Below are 22,196 nucleotides of genomic sequence, written 5' to 3'. Positions count from 1 at the left end.
TAGGAAGAAGTATTTCTGGCATTTTGAACCTCATTTATTCATTGCTCCGATTAGTTGTTTTATCTTGTCTACAGTTCCTGACCAAATCCTTTATTGGGCATCCTAGTGAAAATAAATCGTTTCATACCAGGAACATGGTGCTTTTGTTTACTTTTTTTTTTTCCTGTAGGATGCTACTAAAAAAACATGTTGCTATTTAAATGTGAAACATCGCTGCTGTTGGCATTCACCACACCTCTTTGAACTGAGTCACAAAAGTCATTATTCACATTTTAAAGGCTTTTCTCCGGAAGGAAATCGGTAGCCGAGAGGTGTGTGTGCTTGGGCGAAGCACTGGTCAGACTGATTCAAACTGCACTGTCAACTCCCAGGATCTGGAGCGCTTTCAGAGGTTTCAAGTAAATCTCCTGCATAACCAGAAAAAAAAATAGCATCTGAAACAAGAGTGCGTCTTCCAACAGAGCGCTGAGCTCTCGCTCACTGTGGGGTGCAGTTATTAGAGGATTTTAATATTGCCAGATTCACAGATGATCTCTTGAGCCTGAGAGTCCCGATAAAAAAGGGGAAGCCGCCTGTGTGTAGGGGCGAGCTCCATCCTTTGCTGCTCCAGAAGCGGCTCAGGCACCTAACTGAAATTTCTAATAGGCAGCATCTGCCGAGGATTGTCGCTCGCTCCCCTCCCCAGTTACTGGGCTTAAGGGGAGCTCTGCGCTGCCCTGCCCGCGGCTGGCGGGCCCGAGGCCGGCGGGGCAGAGGCGGCCGGCGGTGCTGGGCGGGGCGGTGCGCTCCCTCCCTCCCTCCCGACGCAGATTCCCCGCTGGATGCGGCCCGGGGGAGGCCCCGGCGCCGGCCGCTCCTGCCGTGCCCTCCTTCCCCTTTGTGCCGCGTAAATAAATAAGAGGCGACCGCCTGCCGTGCTGCCGGGCCGGGGCTCGGCGTCAACCGCCGCGGGCCTCCCACGCGGGCCGGGTGATGCTTTTCCCCTCCGCACCTCCAGGCGAGGACGGGGCTGAGGCGAGCGCCGCGACTCTGCCGCCGGAGGGGCCGGTCGCGCCCTGTCGCGCCCTGTCGCGCCGCCGGCAGCAGCGAAACCCGGGGGCGGTGCCAGGCCGGCGCGGTGCCTCTCCTCGACCGCACACCGATTGCTTTTCTGTGAGGAGAGTTACGCGGTTAAAGCCCTTGCCGCGGCTTCAGCTGCTCTCTTCTAACGTGCGCAGAATAAAAGTTTGGGGGGCGGGGGGGTGCATCTATTTATTTGAACTGGGCGCTAACTATGCCTGGTTGAGGGGTAGGTCTGGGAGCGCATTTCGGAGCAAGAGACCCCGGAGCAGTTTGTCCTACAGGCGGGTGCCGCCTTCAGCCGTGACGAGGAGTTTCTACACCGCTCGGCCCGAGCCGGCGGCCCGTTCTCCCTCCAAGGCTGGAAATGCTGTAGCGGATTACCCAGTCCCTTAATCCCGAGGGCGCTGGGTGCCGGCCCGCTTTAAGGCCAAGGAGGGGGCTGCGTGCGGCTGGGGGGTCCTCCGGTGAGCGAGCCCCCTCGCCCCGCCCCGAGCAGAGCCGGGCGCCCCCCGCCGCCGCCGCCCCCGCTGACGCCTCTGCCTTTCCTTCCCGCAGCAGGGCCCGGGGGGGCGCGGCGCCCACCCGGGCGGCCCGGAGCCGCCGCCGCCGCCCGCCGCCCCGCAGCCGCGGGAGCCCTTCGCGCCCAGCCACGGCAGCGCCTTCCACCTGCCCGAGCCCCAGCACGCCGCCGCGCTCTACTACGCCAGCTCCACGCTGCCGGCGCAGCGGGTGAGCTCCCCGCTGCCCGCCCAGCCCGGCGGCTCCCCCACCAAGCTGCCGCGGGCCGGCTCCGCCGCCGAGGGCGCCGCCTACGCCACCGCGCAGCGCCTCTCCTCCCCGAAGCAGTCCCCCAGCCGCCTGGCCAAGTCCTACAGCACCAGCTCGCCCATCAACATCGTCGTCTCCTCGGCGGGACTGTCGCCGTCCCCCATCCGAGTGACCTCCCCGCCCACCGTCCAGTCTAACATTTCCTCCTCTCCTATCCACCAGTTAAGCTCCACCATCGGCACTTACGCCACCCTGTCGCCTACCAAGCGGCTGGTTCACGCTGCCGATCAGTACAGCAAGCACTCCCAGGAGCTGTACGCCACCGCCACCCTGCAGAGACCCGGCTCCCTGGCAGGTAACTCGCGGCCGGCAGCGCCCTGGGTCCGCGGCTGCGGGGCGGGGGGGGGGGGGGCGGAGGGTGCGCGCGGTGCCGCCGCGCCCGCGGAGGGGAGGCGGGATGGGGGGGGGGCGAGGGAAGGGGAAAGGCGGCCTCGCCAGCCCCCGGGCGGCAGCGTCCCGCCAGCCGCGGCGTCTCTGGGGCGGGGTGGCACGGCTGCGGGCAGAGGAGAGGAAGGAGTGGGGTGGGTTCGACGAGGAGTTGTGCTTTTCACTCCGGGAGCGGTAAGTGGGGAGAGGCAGGCTGCCTGCCTGCGTCTTTGGAAAGTACCTTACTTCTCCCGGCTCATCCCATCTTCCCGGTGCCGGGCAGGTGTGCTTGGTGTGGGGAGGGTGCGAGGCTCGCCGCGCCGGGCGAGCTCCTTGCTCTTACCCACGGTTCGGGGGAGGGGGGAGGAGGTTACTATGGTGAATCTCTTCTCTGCCGCGATCAAAAACTGTGAGCCTTTTGCAGAGACTCGCTCTTCCCCGGATTTACAGGCGGTTCTGGGGTATTTGACCAGTTTGGGGTTACTTGGCAGAAACTCCCGGTGTGCCAAGTTGTGCCGAGTAACAGGTAGAGGTTTTTTGGCTCCGGGTGCTCTGTAGGGTAGGCTGTTACAGCTGATTTAATCTGCCTGTAACCACAGACTTCGAACAGATCCTAGAAGTGAGATGCTGGTGCGCTGTTCTCTAAACCGTCTCTGCTGAACTGAGCATCCTTCAGGGGTGGGTTTTCTGTGTTCTCAAAATTTCCAGTTTCATTGCTATAGTAACAGCTGCTATGCTCATATGTTCTCTTGTGTGACATAAATAGATTTCAAGACAAATAGGATACATAGAGAGGTTTGGCTGTGTTTATCAGGCAGGTACACAAGTTTCCTACTGGAGTTAAAACCTCTTCTCATCCCCTTTTCTCCTCTCACCCATTTCCCCTCCCCTGCTCCAGCAGTTGTTGGCATCCTATAAAATTCCAGAGTGGCTAAACATACAGATTAAATTAACTGATAATAAAATATAGTTTTAATGTATCTCCTTGTAAGAACTATTTGATGGGGTTTTTTTCTTATTTAAATGGTGGGGATTTGAAAACTTTTTTTTTGGTTATGTAACACTGTTTTTGAAGTTCAGAACGTGTAAAGAGATAGCATCACTAAATGATGCCAAAATCAAGATCTCGAGACACTTATATCAATCCTGTTGTCAAATATTCAGTCTTAAGTTACAAAGTGGTTTGTTTAGCAATTATATTAGTATAACTTCTCCCTGCTATAGTCCAACACACTGTTGGCCACAGGTATTAAATGCTGACTTTGTAAAGTGGAAATGTAGAATTGCCACAGACTTTGTATTTCAGGGAGTTTTGCAACTTCATCCTATAGCAGGAATTGTTTGAGTCTAAATAGGTATGGAGGGAACTGTCAGTGTCAAAGGAACAGAGGATAATTCAATTTAAAACTTACATACCTGTGGGTGTGAACTGCCAGTATTTCCCTGATTTTTCTTTACCTTTGTTCTAGGATAGAAGCCTTTGCTTTGGAAAGTTTCTAACAGGCACGGTCCATATGTCTCTTTATGTACTTTTAGCATTGGAATTTGTATTGTACTGGGGCTTTGTTTTTTGAAGAAGGCATCTTTTATAGCATTGCAGCATTAAACCTGTGATGGTAGCTTAGTCAAAACTTGTTCTGTATGGCTTAAGGCCTGTCATAATGACTCTGAAGTGCTACAGTGTTAGAGAAGCTGTTGGTCCCACACTAGACCCAAGTTGAAACATGGATTTGGACTTCTTTAGGCTTTTTGGCCAATAGTGATTGTACAGGCATTCTTAATGGAGTTTCCTACTTTGATTTGAATAAAATGTAAGAAACTGGCACTAATTTTCTTGGATTGCTTTTAAATAAAAGTTTTGGATAAGACTTCTTCTGCATCTTGCATAACGTAGGTACTTCCCTCCCTGCCTCTTCTTAGGACGCACTGCGAGGAGTTGCTTGTCACTGATTTATGGCTCCAGTGAAAGAAAAGCTTATAGATACATGCATTTAGGAAATGGCTGGTGTATTTTTGTGTGGATTTTAGTACGGGAGGGAATAGCAGTTGATCATTTGAACTTGCTATTAAGTTTCTAAAAATTGGTAAAGCAACACTAACTTTTCCAAGTGTTGTGCCAATCAGAACAAACATAATGAGCTTCTGAGTTACTGTATCTCATAGGGATTTGCTTTTAAGATATGCAAAAAACCTCAGTGTCTTATTTTATCACAAATGGAAAATTCTGTAACTTGAATAAGTATTAGGTGACAGACATGCAAAGATAGTATTGCTACTTTAAAAAAAAAAAGTGAAAGCAACAGTATGTTAGTAAATACCATTTTTTTTCCACAGTGGTGAAATGCCTTTCAAGTAGTCCTTGAAAGGAGCTCTATCACATGACCCATTCTTTTGAAAAAGTTTCCTATTGTGTGCTCCCACCCCTTATTTTCCATTACCATTCTGTAGCATGTTCCTCATGGCCTCCCTGCCGTCCCAGAGTTACACATTTGCTAGCAGTGTGAAGTGCCTGACTAATCTTCTAGACTTTAACTGGATTCACTGAAGTCGGTGGACTACACAGAGGCTTAGAATTAACATATGCTTTAGAGTTAGCCAGGATCAGATGTTAGGGATACTACTAAGGCAATCTTCATTTTTTTCTTCTATTGGCATTTTTGCTCAGAACAGGTTTGGTATTTGAACTGTGAGTATATTATATTATTGCAGGAGTTTTCCAGTCATTGTGTTAGAAAACAAACCCATTGAGAAGGAGAGCAAGCAATTGTATGTTGAAAAGCTAATGTTCAAGAAATGAAATTTTTGCTTCTTGTTCACAGCATCTGAAGATGAGTTGTATTTTTTTTTCCTTCAAGGGAGGAGGAGGAGGAGTAGAGAATAGTTATCACATTGCGCTGATTGATGGTTTGCCTGATGTGATTAATGTGAAGTTGCATTGGTGTGTATGTGTCATCGCAGGGATGATGTTACTCAAAGTAATCTGTTTTTATCTCTGGGAAGAAAAAATAATTATTTGTAGTAATTACCAGGGATACAAATAATGCATTTGTTTTGAGTTTTTTGCATGATAGTAGAAATTTGTACTGGAGCTATCTAGTTTATGAATACTACTGGGTCTCAGTGTGCTAAACAAACTGAACAATATCAGTACCAGGGTTAGATGTTTAAAAGAGAAGACCTTCAGATATGATGGATTTTTTTAAAAACTGTAATTGAAAGTGTACAATATAAACACAGATTGCACAAAACTGAATATGTGTAACACTTAATTGAAGAGATGGCATTATTTATATTAATTTCCTACAAACTCGAGTATGAAACAACTTGAAATTATAAAAATGGCAGTTCTTAGACTGCATCCTGAATTTAAAATAAGACGTGCAACAGCATGTAATGACTCAGTTTTAACCGAGTAACCTTAGAAACGTCTTCAGAAATGGGTTTTAGTCTAGTTATACTTGAACTGTTACGTGTATGGGTATGTGTGTATATAATGGTTCTTGTGAGTGTACACTTGCCGTGTTTATTCTTAGTCTAGCTGCTTCATTGCCATGATCTGCAATTACAGTTTTGGAAGTAGTTTTCCAGTCTGCGCTGCTCCAAAGCATACTCGACTGTCTGTTCAAGCACCAATCTGAATCCAGAAAGCACAGTTTGTAAATACCTTCTTGCAGCTTCCACACCTGGACCGAGCTGCAGAGTGCTGCTGGGAGCCAAACTCGCCAAAGCAGCCCATTTTGCCTGGAAAGAGGAGTGTGTAGGACAGCAAGCAGCAGAAACATGGGAAAACCGTTTCAGGAGGCAGGTGGTCGCACATGTGCCCACTCTTCACGGTCCTCTGAAGCATCTCCTGCTGGCCAGAATCAGATAGACAGTACTAAAGCAGTAGTGGGTTTGCTTAGGAGCAAAGGGAGAGGAGGTGGTGGAAGGGTGTTGTCGAGGTAGTTTGTGCCTCAGGTTATGTGACAGGGGAGCAGCCCTGGTGTTGCAGAGCCACTTCGGCCTCTTCATCCAGGCTTAAGGAAGACTAGGGACACATAAGACAATGGCAGGTAATTTTATGCATTGCTTTACTACAAATAACTAAAAAGAAAATAAATATGTTTGAAGACTGCATCATGCTCCATCAGCTTTGCTAAAAGGTTACGTTTAAGAAATGACTGTTGGTGTGGATCACTTTGTATAATGTTAGGTGGAAAGAATATTATGCAGCTATTCTTCATGTAGTGGTGACACGTTCCACTGAAATAAGAGCTGCAGCATTCCTCAGACAGCCCTGGTGCCGCTGCTGAAAAGTTCAATGCTCAGCCTCGTGTTTGCAAACAGAATCTTCTTTCAGATCCCTGTAAAATCAAAAGAAAGGAATTTGTCCTTTCTGAGGTAGGACTGTTCGTATGCATGTGTAGTATTAATACTAAAATAGCACTGGTTTATAAAAATGTGGCATGGGTTAATATATAAACTATGCTTTCCACTCTTTATTGAGCAAAGAATTCTAAGTTTATCAGGGTCTTAGCTGGTTCCTTCTGCTCCTTCATCTGTCTTGTCTCGCTCTTCTCCCCATTTGCTGGGGAACTTCCTTTGCCCTTTCTCTTTCTATATACTTTTTGTTGCACATGACATGTTGAACCCTGGTTTCCTGTTGAGATTTATGGCAGGACTGCTATTTGATGGTGAGCATTGACATGTTCTAGCATTTCGGTATGCAATCATACGGGCACAGAACAGATCATCTTATGCGACTGTGTATGGGATAACTGATATACAGAATCAAAGAATCATTAAGTTTGGAAAAGACCTATAAGATCATCGAGTCCAACCATCAACCCAACACCACCATTCCCACTAAACCATGTCCCGAAGTGCCACATCTACATGTTTTTTGAACACTTCCAGCGACGGTGACTCCATCACCTCCCTGGGCAGCCTGTTCCAATGCTTCACCACTCTCTCAGTAAAGAAATTTTTCCTAATATCCAGCCTAAACCTCCCCTGCTACAACTTGAGGCCATTTCCTATTGTCCTGTCGCTAGTCACTTGGGAGAAGAGACCAACACCCACCTCTCTGCAACCCTCTTTCAGGTAGTTGTAGAGAGCGATGAGGTCTCCCCTCAGCCTCCTCTTCTCCAGGCTGAACAACCCCAGTTCCCTCAGCCGCTCCTCAGAAGACTTGTGCTCCAGACCCCTCACCAGCTTTGTCACCCTTCTCTGGACGCGCTCCAGCACCTCAATGTCCTTCTTGTAGTGAGGGGCCCAAAACCGAACACAGGATTCGAGGTGTGGCCTCACCAGTGCCGAGTACAGGGGCACGATCACCTCCCTACTCCTGCTGGCCACACCATTTCTGATACAGGCCAGGATGCCGTTGGCCTTCTTGGCCACCTGGGCACATTGCTGGCTCATCTTCAGCCGGCTGTCGATCAACACCCCCAGGTCCTTTTCCACTGGGCAGCTTTCCAGCCACTTGTCCCCAAGCCTGTAGCGTTGCCTGGGGTTGTTGTGACCCAAGTGCAGGACCTGGCACTTGGCCTTGTTGAACCTTATACAATTGGCTTCAAGCCATCGATCCAGCCTGTCCAGATCCCTCTGCAGAGCCCTTCTACCCTCGAGCAGATCAACACTCCCTCCCAACTTGGTGTTGTCTGCAAACTTGCTGAGGATGCCCTCAATCCCCTCATCCAGATCGTCTATAAAGATATTAAACAAGACCGGCCCCAAAACTGAGCCCTGGGGGACTCCGCTTGTGACCGGCCGCCAACTGGTTTTCGCGCCATTCACCACAACTCTCTGGGCTCGGCCGTCCAGCCAGTTTTTTACCCAGCGAAGAGTGTACCTGTCTAAGCCACGAGCCACCAGTTTCTCCAGGAGAATGCTGTGAGAGACAGTGTCGAAGGCTTTACTAAAGTCCAGGTAGACAATATCGACAGCTTTTCCCTCATCCCCTAGGCGGGTCACTTTGTCACAGAAGGAGATCAGGTTGGTCAAGCAGGACCTGCCTTTCATGAACCCGTGCTGGCTGGGCCTGATCCCTTGGTTGTCCTGCACGTGCCCTGTGAGGGCATTACTACTAGCATGGTTTTAGATTTCCTTTCAATTGCATGAAAATATTGGGTCATTATAGTGGTTCATTGCCATCATTACAAAAAGGTATCTGGTTAAGTGTTACAATTCTCCAGTAAATCACGCTGTGCTATGTATTTGTGCTGGAACAGCTGCATTACACCTTGTGGGCATATATGCATCCACCCCCATCTTTCATACCTCTACATGGGGGAGAAATAACTCTTAGCAGAGTTAGATATTATTAAAATCAATGTTAGTGCTAACTTAAGTTAAAATTAGCCTCTTTGAGGGATTTAAACTGTATGCAAGTAAATTATTCTTTTTAGACTACAACAAACCCAAATTCCCACCAATGTTGACAAATGCAGACAAGACTTCACCACGTGCATCATCATTCAGCTTTTGGGCAGGGCATTATAGATAAGGAAGGTACAAGCAAAGTGTTAACCCACAGCCAAGGTGGATCTAAATCACCCCAGAATTAAAAGTTCACTGTGCCTTAAAATCCCCACCTGAGGCACAGGGCTGAGCTAATAAAACAGTCTAGGTGTGATGTGCAGTTGTACTACTTTGAACAGGTAAGGAAGGAAAATCTTTGGATTTTTTTGGCTTTAAGATAAGCTGTTGGACTTGGACTATTGATATGATTGATCATAGCAAAAAGGACACTCAGTTGTTTCCCTTAACTATTTTTCTTGTGTTTTTACGGAATCCTGTATTTCTTTTACAGGGAGAACAAAATTCCTTCATTAATGTTAAACAAAATAGTTTCCATAGATATTTTCCTAGGGTTTTTTTCATTTTTATTAGCTAGAAAATTCTTTTATCTGCTGTCAGAGCCTTTACATGAGAACAGTATTAGTGCCTTTTTTCCCTGGGACAGACAGTGCACTCCTAGGATTTTTTTCCTCCTTCTGCTCGTTTGCTTTGAGACTCTTTCTTTCAGACAAGAAAACAAACAAAAGATTTTGAGGCATCCAGTAATATTTCAGATACTAATCAGAGACTTATAATTTGTTATCTTTCTGATACTAAGTTATTTGTTTCTGCATTGTAATCTGAAGGTTAGAAGTGCTGCTGTTGGTCTTGGAGCTGATACAAATACACAGCTTGATGTTCGCTTTGCTTTTCTTTGCTGCTAGTTCTACTTCTACCTATTCCTTCAGCGATAATTATGTTATTAATTGTTACAACTGATACATTTACAATAGTGCTCAATTCCAGCTTGGACAAGGTATCCAAAATGGACAGTCTACAGCAATAAAGCAGAAGCAGTAAGATGAATGTCTTTAAAATATCTTATTATTGCCATAATTTTGTTCCTGTGTCTTCCAAATCTAGCTTACATGAAATTAATTTGCTTGTAGGTGAAGGATAATTGACAAGAGCCAAATACAGAGGCCCCATGTATGTGGATATACCTTTGAGCTAATGAACTTGAGCTTTGACTTCCTGTGTGAGCAAACGCTACAAGTATGTCTAAACTTGGGTCCTGTTCTCATACTGACCATAACCTTTTCCTTTGCTTCTTGTTCTTGATATGGGAAATCATTTGACTGATCCTCCCGATGGTCTTTCAGAGGGTGTGAAATCAAATAACATTGCAAAATAACAAGCTCTTAGGCAAAGAAAACCAGTCTGCAGCATTGTTGAAAATAGATTTGACTGGTATGAAGCTGCGAGTATTTTAACTAAATGAGTGTGGGAAGCTGAGAGGCAGTGACTGTTTCTGGGCTTTTAGGTGTATGTAACATCAAATATGCTTCTGGTCAGTACTGAAGCCTGTGCTGTTGCTTGTATCTGCACAACCTGGCATGCAGGTTCTGGCCTGTGGTCCTCAACTGTAGCAGTGTACCTAAGAAGGCTAGGATTCAAATGGAAGCATGCAAACCACCGGAAGGAATTTCTTAAGCATCAGAGCAGAGTCTAAAAAGCCTGTGCTTACATACCTGCTGAAAAGAAGCACAGGAAGGAGTTGCGGTTGGCAAAAAGCCAGCAGAGCCAGTGTCCGTAGCAGAAAGATAGTTAACCCGAGGAGCTGGAATTATTCTGTCGATTTTTCTTGGCTACTGAAACCCAATGAAATATATGAAGTTGAAGAGCAGTGTTTTAGGAACCTAACTTTTTGGAACTTTTGTTTAGAGCAATGGAAATACATTAGCCAGTATTGGCACTCCAGTTCATATAGCCATGTCTTGCTTATTTTGATTTGTATTAGTTTTAGTATGCCATATTACAGGAAGAGGCTGGGGCCTCATGAACTTTGATATGTCCAAGCTTTTGGGTCTTGAGGGCACGCTAGTGAGGCTGAGTCTTGTCTGTGCTTGTTGCCACCTCTTTTGCCCTCAGGTCTGAATGGTGTCCTCATGTGCCTGTTGTTCTCTTCAGTTGCCAGGAGCGTGATTCTTGGTCCTCCCAAATGACTTTGGCCTTGAACTCACTTCTTCCAAGCAGAAGGGAGAGCTGTTGTATGGGATAGGGAGTATTAGGCAGGGGGAAGGTCCCCTTCAACTCACATTTCTGATACTCAGGCTTCTGTGGCATCACTGAAAATATTTGCTTGTGCTGTACAATCTAAATAGGGATGACTGTGTTTGTCTCGCTTGTGCACTGGGCAAAGAAGGCACGTGTGGAAGCTCTAGTTTCCTCAGGGTCTGAAGCCCCATTGCAAGGCCTTATTCAGTTGCCTGGAAATGTTTGTCACGAAAGTCTCAATAAATAGTGACAGAAATCTTTAGTCCCTCGTGGTCTTCAGGTATTTCATAGAAGTGAGAAATGCCCTTAATTTTTACTGTGCTGGAAAGCTTCATCCTTTCCAGTTGCTGTGGCACACAAACTGTTTGCAGTAGGTGGAGTAGCTGAGATCTAGAAAGTCAGTACGGAGCTCATCAGTAACATAAGCATCAATTTGTTGGGGTATCTAATAGCTTTTTGCTTGTTGTGTGCACACACTAGCTTTAAAGCAGTGCAGGTGCCTCTGATCAAAAGTAAAGTGATTAACTATGGCAGGAAGAAGATTGCAAATTGGGGACTTGAGGAAGGCTCCCTTTATTTAAGGCAAAAACTTGGGTGGGGAGGTGTCCAGGGCTGCCTGTCCTGAAATGCAGAGTGCTCACAGGTGAAATATATCAGCCGTCAGTGGTGGCTGCCAGAAACTACACTGGACCAAATTTGCTCTACGAGCAATCGTGGGAGATAAATGAGGCAATTTTTCTGTGATCGTAGGGTCAAACTTGAACATCACCTAGGTATGGACCCAGAACAGAGAGAATACTTGTTGTTTTTGTAAAAGTGGTATTATGGAGGGCAGAGAGAGATTGTCTAATGATAATGAATTCATGAAACTGTATATTATCATAAGTGGGTAGAAGCAAAAGTCAGAATTTAATATGCTGAAATGAGAAGGACCAAGTGATGACTAATCTTACAATTATAAGGCATGGCATATGAAGCTGCCAGTTGGATGACATAGATTTTTAATAAGTACATCCAGTTGCAACTTGTAGTGTGTAAGTGAAGAATAGAAAAGTGCCATCTTAGTTTGAATACAAGTGGTCTTAAGTCTCAGGCAACCTTCACTTTTCTAAGGCAGTTTTTGCCTATGCTTTTCTCTATTTATCTCTTCCATAGCGTAGGTCTGTATCTTGCCTGATGGCCCCTTACCCTCCCCCTCCAACCCAGGTGCAAACCATCCCTTTTATCAGATAGACAGCTGTGCTGCTCTCCCGCGGTAAAACCTTTTGATCATAGGAGTAAAGCTCTCCCTGAGTTTAAAGAGTGTTGCCTGGGAGGAAAGCAAGGGTGGAGAAGGAGCTGTGGCCCTCTGATAATGGGGCAGATTTCCTGCGACTGGAGAGCAAAAGAGCTCCTCTCCATGGGGTCCTTCCCCCACCCACACCTTCCCTGAGCATCCTGGTTCATCAGGGATGCAGTGTTCTTTACGTTTGCTCACCAAAAGGTGCCATAAGCTCTTCAAAGGCTTTGTATCAAAGTCCTGGGAGTGTGATCCACGAAGAAGGGAGAGTCTGACTCTTTCAGATGTTTGGGGGGGGGGGGGAAGGGGGAAGGAAGGTGGAGGGAGATGAGATGACAGCCCTTTGAGTGTTTGGGGCTAATATGCCCTGAAGAAAAGGAGTAGAAGGAAGAATTGCAGACCAGCTAATCACAGTGCTTTGCTGGACATTACAACAAAAGCTGGTAGAAAGTGTAATATAAGACATGAAGGTGGTAAATGGTTAATGGGATAATTTGCAACGTGAGTTCACCAAAACTGGATTGTACTGGAATAACCTGATTACTGACCTTTTCTTAGATTATATCTGATGTCTTTCTATTTCCTATCAGGGCTCTGAGCAGGCATTTTCTGTAGTGCCACTTGGGAAATGTTTAGTTAAGCTAGAGAAGATGGATATTCTTGCAAGACTGTAGTTGGGCAAGGACCTGGGCAAAGGAGCATTGTCAGTTTGTCATTTTGAAAATCAAATTAATGGAAAGGAAGAATACTACTAATAAAGTCCCACAAGGAGAGCTCTTTCGGCCACATGAAAAAACTTTTTCATTTTATTACCTCGGCACAAAACTCTGAAATAAGTGAAGGAAACTTTTTGCTAGTGGAATATTAGGAGGCATTTTCTGAAGAGAGGAAGATAAACCTTGTGTAGAAAGAGTTTTGCAGATCAGAGGGAAAGAATAGAATTGGAGCCAAGCTAATAACACACCTAGTAGCTAGTTACAAATTAGGGATCTTGGGATGAAAACAAGAGTAGGAAAAGAGCTGGGTGACCTGCTTGACTGCAGTATGTCTCAGACATCTATATTAGGAACATAATAGAATATTTCATGGCCTAATCACATAATAATCACATAACAAGCAAAATGGGGAGTGCTGTGTACGGCTAGGACCTCATCTGGGGAACTGTATACAACTGTGACCCTTTGTGAACAAGAGAGACTATTTCCAGCCCTCTTCTCTTCTGAACTGATCTGCTGGATGATCAAGAAATGAAGAAGCCTGTTGTACGCAGATCTGACTTAGTTTGTTTCCTTCTTTTCTTAACAGAGGAAAGGCTGCTAGCTTACATAGCTGCTATTAGTAAATGGAGGCTATGCATCAAGGCTGTTGAATCCTGGTAAGAATAAGTAATTTGATGAAGGATTTGCCAGCCTTTTTTTCAAAGACAAGATCAGTCGAGTCCCTGGCAGCTTTTAGGATAGTAGCATCTGACCAAGGAGGGAGCGAGGGCAAAAAGTATCATATGAGTGTCTTGTTTTCACCAGCAGGCTTTCCTTTTAGGGCTTTGACTAACCAGCCATGATGTGTTTGGCTAGAGGATCTTTGTGAACTAATGCTCTTCAGTTTTCCCTCGAACAATTAGAACTGGTGTCCCTGTTGAAGATAGAGTGACTCTTGAGCCATGATTGCACTTTGTCTTGTCTCTGACCAAGCTTCAAAGTTTTCAAGGCTTATTCATCAAAATTTTGCATTTCTTTCAGTCTGAAGTTGGAGTTCCTGTATAGTTCATGTCATCCTTGTCTCTGTTGCACCTTGAGCTGCTTTTGGCAAGAATCTGAAGCTAATGCTGAACATAACTGAGTGGTCTTCTCCAACGTGATCTAATTTGTGTCCTGCCCTGCTTAAGATCCTATCTTGCGAGTCTGGGAATTCCTGGGAATTCAAGAATTAACTGTTTTAACTGAGAATCTTTTTCTCTCTGAAGACTGTGATGGATTGCATGTCACTGCTTTTCTCAGTCTGCAGTAGGTTTCAGACTGCTTTTGTAAAATCAGGCAAAACTTGATGCAAATGTCTTCAGCCAGCCATATGATCATGGAAGTGTTGGCTTCACAGGTGAGGCATTCATTTGGCATGCAAATCATGTCGATTTGCATTTATGAATAACCAGGAACTAATTGTGGGACAGTTCAGACTCTCTCAACTGTTTGTCACCTTTGGACTAACACGTATCTCACCCTTCTAATTGAAAGTACTGTTAAAGCCCTTCTTGAAGGTGAACCCTTCCAGTGTTTATTGCCAACTGCTGTGAACACATTTCTTATGTTTCTTATCTTAGGCCTGCTTTCCTTTTGCCAGTGACCTTCTGTCACTATTTGTGTCTTGCAGCATTTGTCATGGCCGTTTCTTTTTAGCATGGACTCTCTGCTTGAGTGACAGGACTCTTTCAGCTTATGGTCCCTTCCTCGCCATGCTTTTCAGGGATAATCTGAATTTGTGAGATTAATGGCACTTCACAAAGTCTGTTGTGCTGGTTTTGTTTCTTTTCTTTTCTTGTCTCTTTTTTTTTTTTCTTTAAATAAGTTCCTGGAAAAAATTCTGTAGCCATCCCTTTCTTTTTTTTGCTTGCTGTTTATTGTGGAAGGATTACGTAAGATATTTTTCTGAGTTTTTGGAAGTTGGATACTAAATGCCTACTATTGTGTGATTGCTATATTAGTAAGCATAATGAATTAAAAGAGAAAACTTTATTTTATGAGATACGATTATTATTCCAGCATAAAATTTGCTTAAGTCCTTAAGCTCCTCATGATCACAGTCTTAACAGTATTCCTTTTCTTCCTCTCTACATTCAGCATTTCTTTTACTTATTTTATTTAGAGCAAGCCTGTTAGAATTGCTTTAGATTATAATGATTTTAATAATAGGAGATTATTTAAAGTGTTTTAGCAGACGTCTCTATATACGTAATGGGAACAACCTAAAACCAGCTTGAATAATGCTGTGATAATCTATTGACCATAATTGTAAAAGTGGATAATTGCTGGTCTAAACTTTTTTGCAGGCATAACTAAATTCTTTAGTTAGATTGTATTCAAATTGATTATGTATACATTTAACAAAAGCTCCATGTTTTCACTTTTGTATTTTAAATGTGATGAGTCTCAAATGGATAATGAAAACTTGATGAGTAATATAGTGTGTTACAGAATATCCGAAGAGATCTTCCCGTTCTTGAATGTGGCATTGAAAGAAAGACAATGAACCCTGGTTTTTCCCTGGAATGTCCCAGACTTATACCTTGGGTCTTGGTGAATTCTAGAAACTGGGGATTGCAAGCAAATGCTCACTGAGGAGGAGAAAGCTGCTGGGAGGAGAAAGTGTTTAATATTCTATCAAAGATGACTTTACATAGAAGAACAAATGCTATCTGATGCTTTTCTCCATTCTCTCAGTGAAATGCAAGTTTGATTACAAAGTGTTACAGATAAAATCTCCAAAAGTTAATATTGTTCACAAGTCTATTAATATGCAACCTCATTGTAAAAGGAATTACAAAAGATAGATTGCAAACACCCTTCTTTGAGCAAACCCCAGATGTGGTATCTTGCATTTCAAGTGTATCTATCAGAGACTGGAACATAGGTTTGCAAAAGAAGTATGTGCAATATTCATCATAAATTAATACTTTTTAAAAGCTGCACGCGTGGTCACGATTCATTGGAACTATCTATTTGCATTTTCCTTGTTAGCAGGAAAACCACCTGTTGGAACTGTGAACTCCCAGGAATGACAGCACGATTAGATCAAAAATTCAGGTTGCCCAGCAAAAGCCAGTTGAGGAATACTGTAGTTGGACAGACTTGACTTCTAGCTGGATTTAAGCTCTAGCTGCTCTTTCTGTTCCATGTGCAGGGATGAGTTGATGCAGAAAGGCTTTCCCCTTCCCCCTGCACCAGAGCTGCTGTGAGAACTTGCTCCATTCAAGGTTGACTGAGCTGATGCTCGGTTTGGGGGAAGGGTTGTGAGTTGCTGGGTATTTTAGATGCTGTGCTTTTCCACGATGTTAAACACGATCAGAAAGTTAAGTTTTCATTGGTGGGCATCAGTGGAATAGTGCCTGATTCGTTTTGCTGGAGGCAGCAATGCTTTTTAGCAAGTCACTCGTGCTGCTGGAAGTGGTCTCTAGCCCTGCAAAGATCTGTGGGGGTTTGGGTGTTTAGTCTACAGTACTGCTTAGCAGGCAGAAGTTGGGTCCCCAAATGTGCTTTGGTACGGCCTTGTGCCTCGGGGAGGAAGGAGGGCCCAGCTTTGGGGAGCTAAAGATGCGCTGTTATTCCTTTTGATTTGCAGTCCTTGTCAGAGAAGTGTTAACTGTAACCTCCTGCAGAGGTTTCTTTTCTGGATATTTACTTTTGGGGCATGTGTCACCAAATACTCTAGTACTCCTGTTCCTTTACGTGCTGAGTTGCTCGTGTTGCCGCAGCACCTGCTTTAGCATAGAGCCCATGGTGCAACACAAGCTTTTACAGTTCAAAATTTGAAACAATCAACTTTTATCTTTTCTAAGATAAAGATGTTTAGCAAAACTTTGGAGAAGATCTCTTCCACTACAAAGGCTTGATAGTATTTTCAGTTGTTGTGAAGCTGTGGTGAACTACCCAAACAGCATATGCGCGGCTGCTTGGCATTGTTGCTTAGTAACATCCTATTGCTGAGGTGCTCAACCCTCAGTCAAAGTGGTTAGTGAGCAGGAAAGTTAGAAACAGTGATTTGTGTCACAGGATAGCAGTCTCTGTTCCCATTTGTGCATAGGACTTCTTTCCCCTTTTTTGTAAAACTGAGGGGAAGGGAAAGAGGCAGAGCTTAAGAGAAGGGGGGTGGGGAAAGCACCCAATGTGATCATTCAGTTAATAGTTTAAAAAAAAAATTAAAATTTTATGTATAATTTTCTGCCTTGCTGAAGGCAAGTTGTTGCTGTGTGGTAGCGGTTAGTTTGGTGAGTTTCTGTTTTCCGTTCTTTCTTCAGTGACAGTTCCCTAGATCAGAAATGAAATGGGAATTATCTCCCTGAACTTGTCTGTCACATTTAATCTGCTGTTTCTTCCTGGCTATCTTTGCCTCTTATCTCTTTCCTCCCAGTCACGCTTCTCTTCTTCCACTAACAATTTATTTTTGATAAAATGTTTTAAGCAGGTGAATGCTTTTCAACAGAACGAGGACAGTAGCAGGAAAAAGAAAATGCTTGTGAGGAAACACAGCTTTATGGTGTGGGGTTTTTCTTGGTTTTCCTAGATTTGTAGAATTAAAATGACTAATACAATACTTTTCAGTAAAGTCACATTGCATGACTAAAAAGTAAACATAGGCAACTTACGAAAATAGTTTTAGCTTTATTTGTCTTAGGAGTGTAATTAATTTCAATATTTGGTTGAAAACTAGTTTAAATGGGATAAAAATTATCCAGATACTTCTTATAAGACATAGTAAGCTTTATCAAATGATTTTTAAAGTTTATTTTGGGCCTGTTTATCACACTTAAAAAAAGAGTAATCCTTCCCCCCACCTTTCTTTATTTTTAGCACTGATGTGAAAAGTGCTAACCCCAGGTCAGAGGCTGGTTTTGCAGTGTCCCTTAAGCAGCCAAAGCCAATCTGTTTTGAGGAGACTTTCCTAAGATACTTAATCTGGTTAATGGACAAATTATGTCTGGGAAATTCCACAGTGTGAGCCAAACTGCTGAACGTGCCAGTATCCTGACAGTGAAACTAATAGGTTTGACAGTGCAATGATAGTTCACAAGAAACACTCCAGGCCATGCATCATATTACACTTTAATCTTTTAAGTAGAAAACCTGAGGAAGAGCAGCCTAAGATACTGATGGGTGAGACAAGTCTGTTCTTTCAGTTCTGGGGGCTTGTTGTTGTAGCACGTACTTGTTTAGTGGTGATCTCCTATGGTGTGGACCGGGGATGCCAAAGTAGCACATCCATGTTTTTTCCAGACATCCAGAGTTTGACCTAAGTTGAAAGGCATCAGCTGTAATCAGTTAATTCAGTGATGGCATTATTTCCTTGTTTATTTTTACAAATAGTCCTGAGTCATGGACAGAATAGTGTAGTGAGAATGGAAAAAGAGTAAAAAGGCAAAAATGAGTTTAATTCTTGAACTTTCCTTAGTTAATCTTTAATTTCAATATTTGGGGAAAGAATACCTTCAGACCCAAATCGATACATTGTGTGTGTGTGTGTGTTTAAAATCTAAACAGGTGAGAAACCTGTGTTTAAGAAAAATCTAAACCCAATTGAAAGGAATTCACTCCAGACTGTGTTTTGATTCTGGTGAATGCAGATCGTTGGTATGCTAGGGGCACAAGCTGACATACCCAAGGTGTGCATTAGCTGGTACTGGCATATGGCCTGTCGTGTCTTACTGGTTAATTTAACCATCTGTCATGTCTTAACAATTTGTATTTGCTTTCAGTACTTGGGCTAGATATGTTTTCTTTTCTTTGGTACTGTACTTTTCATCACACAGTGCTGGTATATTCCCATTATCTGAGTTTTATTAGTTTTATTTATAGTGACATTTGTTGTAGATCATACTGTCCTTTTCCAGTGTTGTGAGTAGAAGATGCATGTACTCAGACAAGCATTTTGGAGATGTATCTGCATAAATTTCTGGCAAAAAAAGGTCAATATCAAAACTCTAGCTATGAATGTTTGATTTCTTTCTCCTTCTCCCACCTGTTCACTTCTAATTCTGCACTTGGATTCACATCAACTTCTTTACTACGTAAAGTAAACCAGGTTAGTGTCTGTAAATTAGGCTTCATTACATATGAGTTCAGAGTAAAAATCCTACTGTTCGCATCCTCTTTCTCACATGTTCCTTTTTCAGAATTACAGTGAAGCTATGACGTGATGTACTGTATAATTTATTTTTTTAATATAAGGACAGTGGCATTTCAGGGCAAGCATCTAAGAGAAACTCATGTCAAAAAGGGTTTTCAGCCCTGATGTGCCATTTAAATCAAAAAGTTCTTTCAGTCCTCTGAGAAGCATGCAACATACCAAAGCTACAAAATTGCTGTGATTCCCTTTTAGTTTCTGTGCCTGCAGTCTCTTATCTCACTTACGGGCTTATTACAATTTTACTATTGTGTGGGGTTGGTTTTTGTTGTTGGTTTTGTGGGTTTTTTTTAAACTTGTAATCTAAGAAAAACTCAATGCAAATTACGTGAGCATTGTTGTCATTATATTTGAAATTAAAAATCTATACAGCCAGTTGCGGATGGTCAATCCTCTTAGTTAGAAAATCAAATCTCCTGAGTGCAGTGTGTCATCGTGTGTTCAGAGTCTGAGTTTGATACTTGGAGCCTCAAGTAGCCAGAGATATACTGTGTGTTGAAATGTGTGGGGCTGCAACCAAGTTAAGTTAAATTGTGTAAACACATTACTGATAAGTGGTAATATAACGGTCATTGAGCTTCATCCTCAGCTCATATCTCATTAATGATGTTCCTGTATTATAGACATCAGGAAACTGCTTTACAGGACTCTTGATGAATATATTTTATGATGGAGGATTTATAAATTAGTTTAGAACCATTTCTGAACCGTTTATCTTGTCAAATCTGGATGTTTCTTCACGTTGAGATGATCATTTGCGTATTTCTTGTTTCCAATGAGCTCTTAAATCCTGGAGAGGAGGGCAGTACCGTATGCTCTTGCTATTAGCGATGTTTAGAGAGTATTATGAATTTGTAGGGCTCCTTCTTAGGGCTGTCGCAAGGCAGTATGACTGATTGTGAAGGCTTTCACAAGGGGCACAAATAAAAACTGTTCAGGCTTTATTAAAGCATATGCAAATGTCTGTGTAGCCATTCATTTGAATAGTTTTAATGTCTAGTTTCTTGAAATGAAAAATGCTGCCAATATAGTGGTTTACTTTATTGACCTAAACTGTCAGATTAGCAGTGTCATTGAAATGTGTCTGTTGTATTTATTTCCATGACAGCCTGCACAGACTCTGAAGAGCAATTAGGGATTATTTTGTGAATTTCTCTCACATTACACTTGTCTGATTACAACATTGGCAAATGAGACTTTGTTAAAAAAGAACATTTTCCTGGGAAACAACCATTTCCCTATAGTATTGAGGAACATACCTGAATAATTTGGAAACCTTCAGCTAGTGGGGTTTTTTTAAGTGTAAAGGATGGAGATTGTCTTTTTGATCCAATCAGACAGGACTGCACTCTTCCTGGGTCCTTTCTATTGCCCCTCTTGAATGTGGGAGGAGAGCAAAGCTTGTAGGAATGGTATCTTCATCTAGTAAAACTTCTGGCAGGTTCAAGGTTATCATTGTTGCCCTAATCTGATTCCCCTGGCTGGGGGCTCACAAGGTACCCCTGCTGGAGCCTGACCACAGTCTACTTTTACAAGCTCCACAGAGATGCAGAAGAAGGGGCATTCCTTCCACTTTCTATCAGGTTACAGTCTTGGAGACCTCAGAAGACAGAGAAGATTCTTTTCTGTATGCTTTGTTCTTACAGTTAATGAGTTTCTGTTTAAAAAATAAATGTACCTTTTTTTTTTACTTGTCTGCTTCACTTTTGATGCCTCTCACAGCTATTTTAGAGCCTTTTAGTCTTCTCCATACTTTCTGCTGTGATGCAGCTCCAGCATTGCAGTCAAATAATTTGTGAGTCTTTTGTCAAACTAAAGATTGGACTATTTGAGGAATTACTTATCAAGTGGTTTCTTCAGCCCCTAAATAATGGTTTAGTTCTTTTCAATGGTTTGGGGATTTTTTAATCTAGAAGGGAGGAAAAAGCCCACTCCTTCACAACCATGGTCACAAGGGTTCTGTGTCTACTCCAATGCTAAATACATCATCTGTAATTAACGGCTCGCACGACTGTAAATTTAATAATGAGATGTCTTTGAACTTGTACATAGCCCTGTCTTTGGATGGGCTTGATGCCTTAGACTTCCCCAAGGGAAAAATAACATTGCTGTTAGGGATGGGTTGGCCAGGGTGGGGGAATTAGTCCTTTTTCAGAATATGTGGGAGAGCTGTATGTGTCCTTGATGCACACCACTGCTTTGGTTTCAAGCAACCCAGAGCAGTGCAGCGTTATTAGTGGGGTGAAGGGATGGCAGCTGGTTGAGAACAGGGTTTGGACAAGTGCAGTTTGGGGTGAGCCATGCGTTCAGGATGCCTCTATGTTTAGGGAAACCACTTCTGAGGGCAATGAACCTCCTTGAATGCGAGAATGCTAATGGGCTTTGGTAATCTGATGTTTTATTGCTTCCTGGTAGTATATTGATTGCTGCTTTTCCATTCTGACCTTGTTGCTTTTCCGACCTCTGTAAGCTTTGGACTGCATTAATGCAAGTTTTCTTGAAGCAGATGAATCAGATCAGCTTGCAGCTTCAGGTAGTAAAGGATGTAGCTGTTTGCTGCTAACCCAAGATGCAGGCAGGAGGCATGTTATACCTTTCTCAGTGGCATAGATTCTTTGAGCTCACGGTCTTTGTTTTGATCGATTATCTTAACCGTCTTCCAAAGTAGCAGCAGAATATGGTGGAGGGGCTGAGTGTGTAGATGAGGTAGGATGCAGTTGTCTGAAATCCATCACGCTTCCCCCCTTGCCCACCCCCCCCCTTTTTTTTTTTACATGTTATTAAAAACTACAATTCTTTTGTTGACGTCAGCTGTAATCGTGTGTTGGTTCTTGTGAAAGTTATTTGTGTGAGCTTTACTGGATATGGTACAGCAACAGCAACAAAGATAACTGTTGGTATAATAGCTATTGGTTAGTTGATTTTAATATTTAAATTAAAAATGCAATAAAAACCTGTTGTTCCTAAGTTGAGACTTGAATAAATTAATACACGTAAGAATTTTAAAAGCAATGGAAAAGATATTTTAATTGAAAACAGAACTTGCTATTCCAGTTTTTGAAGTACCAACTTGATGGAACACCACCATCATTTTTAATGTTTGTATTTTTTAATGAATTTTCAGATTATTTTTTTTTAAACTAGGTTTAAGAACCTTAAAGGGTGCTAGTATTTTGTGTTTAAATATCCATATCTGATAATTTGGGAATAGTGTAGTAAAATTGCATATTGA

General features: G+C 43.3%; 1 protein-coding gene across 1 annotated transcript in view; it reads left to right on the top strand.

Annotated features, from left to right (window-relative positions):
• CTNND2 (catenin delta 2) overlaps positions 1 to 22,196 on the top strand; it is a 556,320-nt gene that overhangs the window by 261,779 nt on the left and 272,345 nt on the right. The window contains exon 6 of the mRNA XM_059836017.1: positions 1,621 to 2,185. Within this exon, the coding sequence (XP_059692000.1) occupies positions 1,621 to 2,185 (565 nt within the window). The remainder of the gene's footprint in view (positions 1 to 1,620; positions 2,186 to 22,196) is intronic.

Source organism: Gavia stellata, chromosome 3 (assembly GCF_030936135.1).
Source record: "Gavia stellata isolate bGavSte3 chromosome 3, bGavSte3.hap2, whole genome shotgun sequence".
Lineage (NCBI taxonomy): Eukaryota > Metazoa > Chordata > Aves > Gaviiformes > Gaviidae > Gavia > Gavia stellata.
This window is presented reverse-complemented; position numbering and strand designations above follow the sequence as displayed.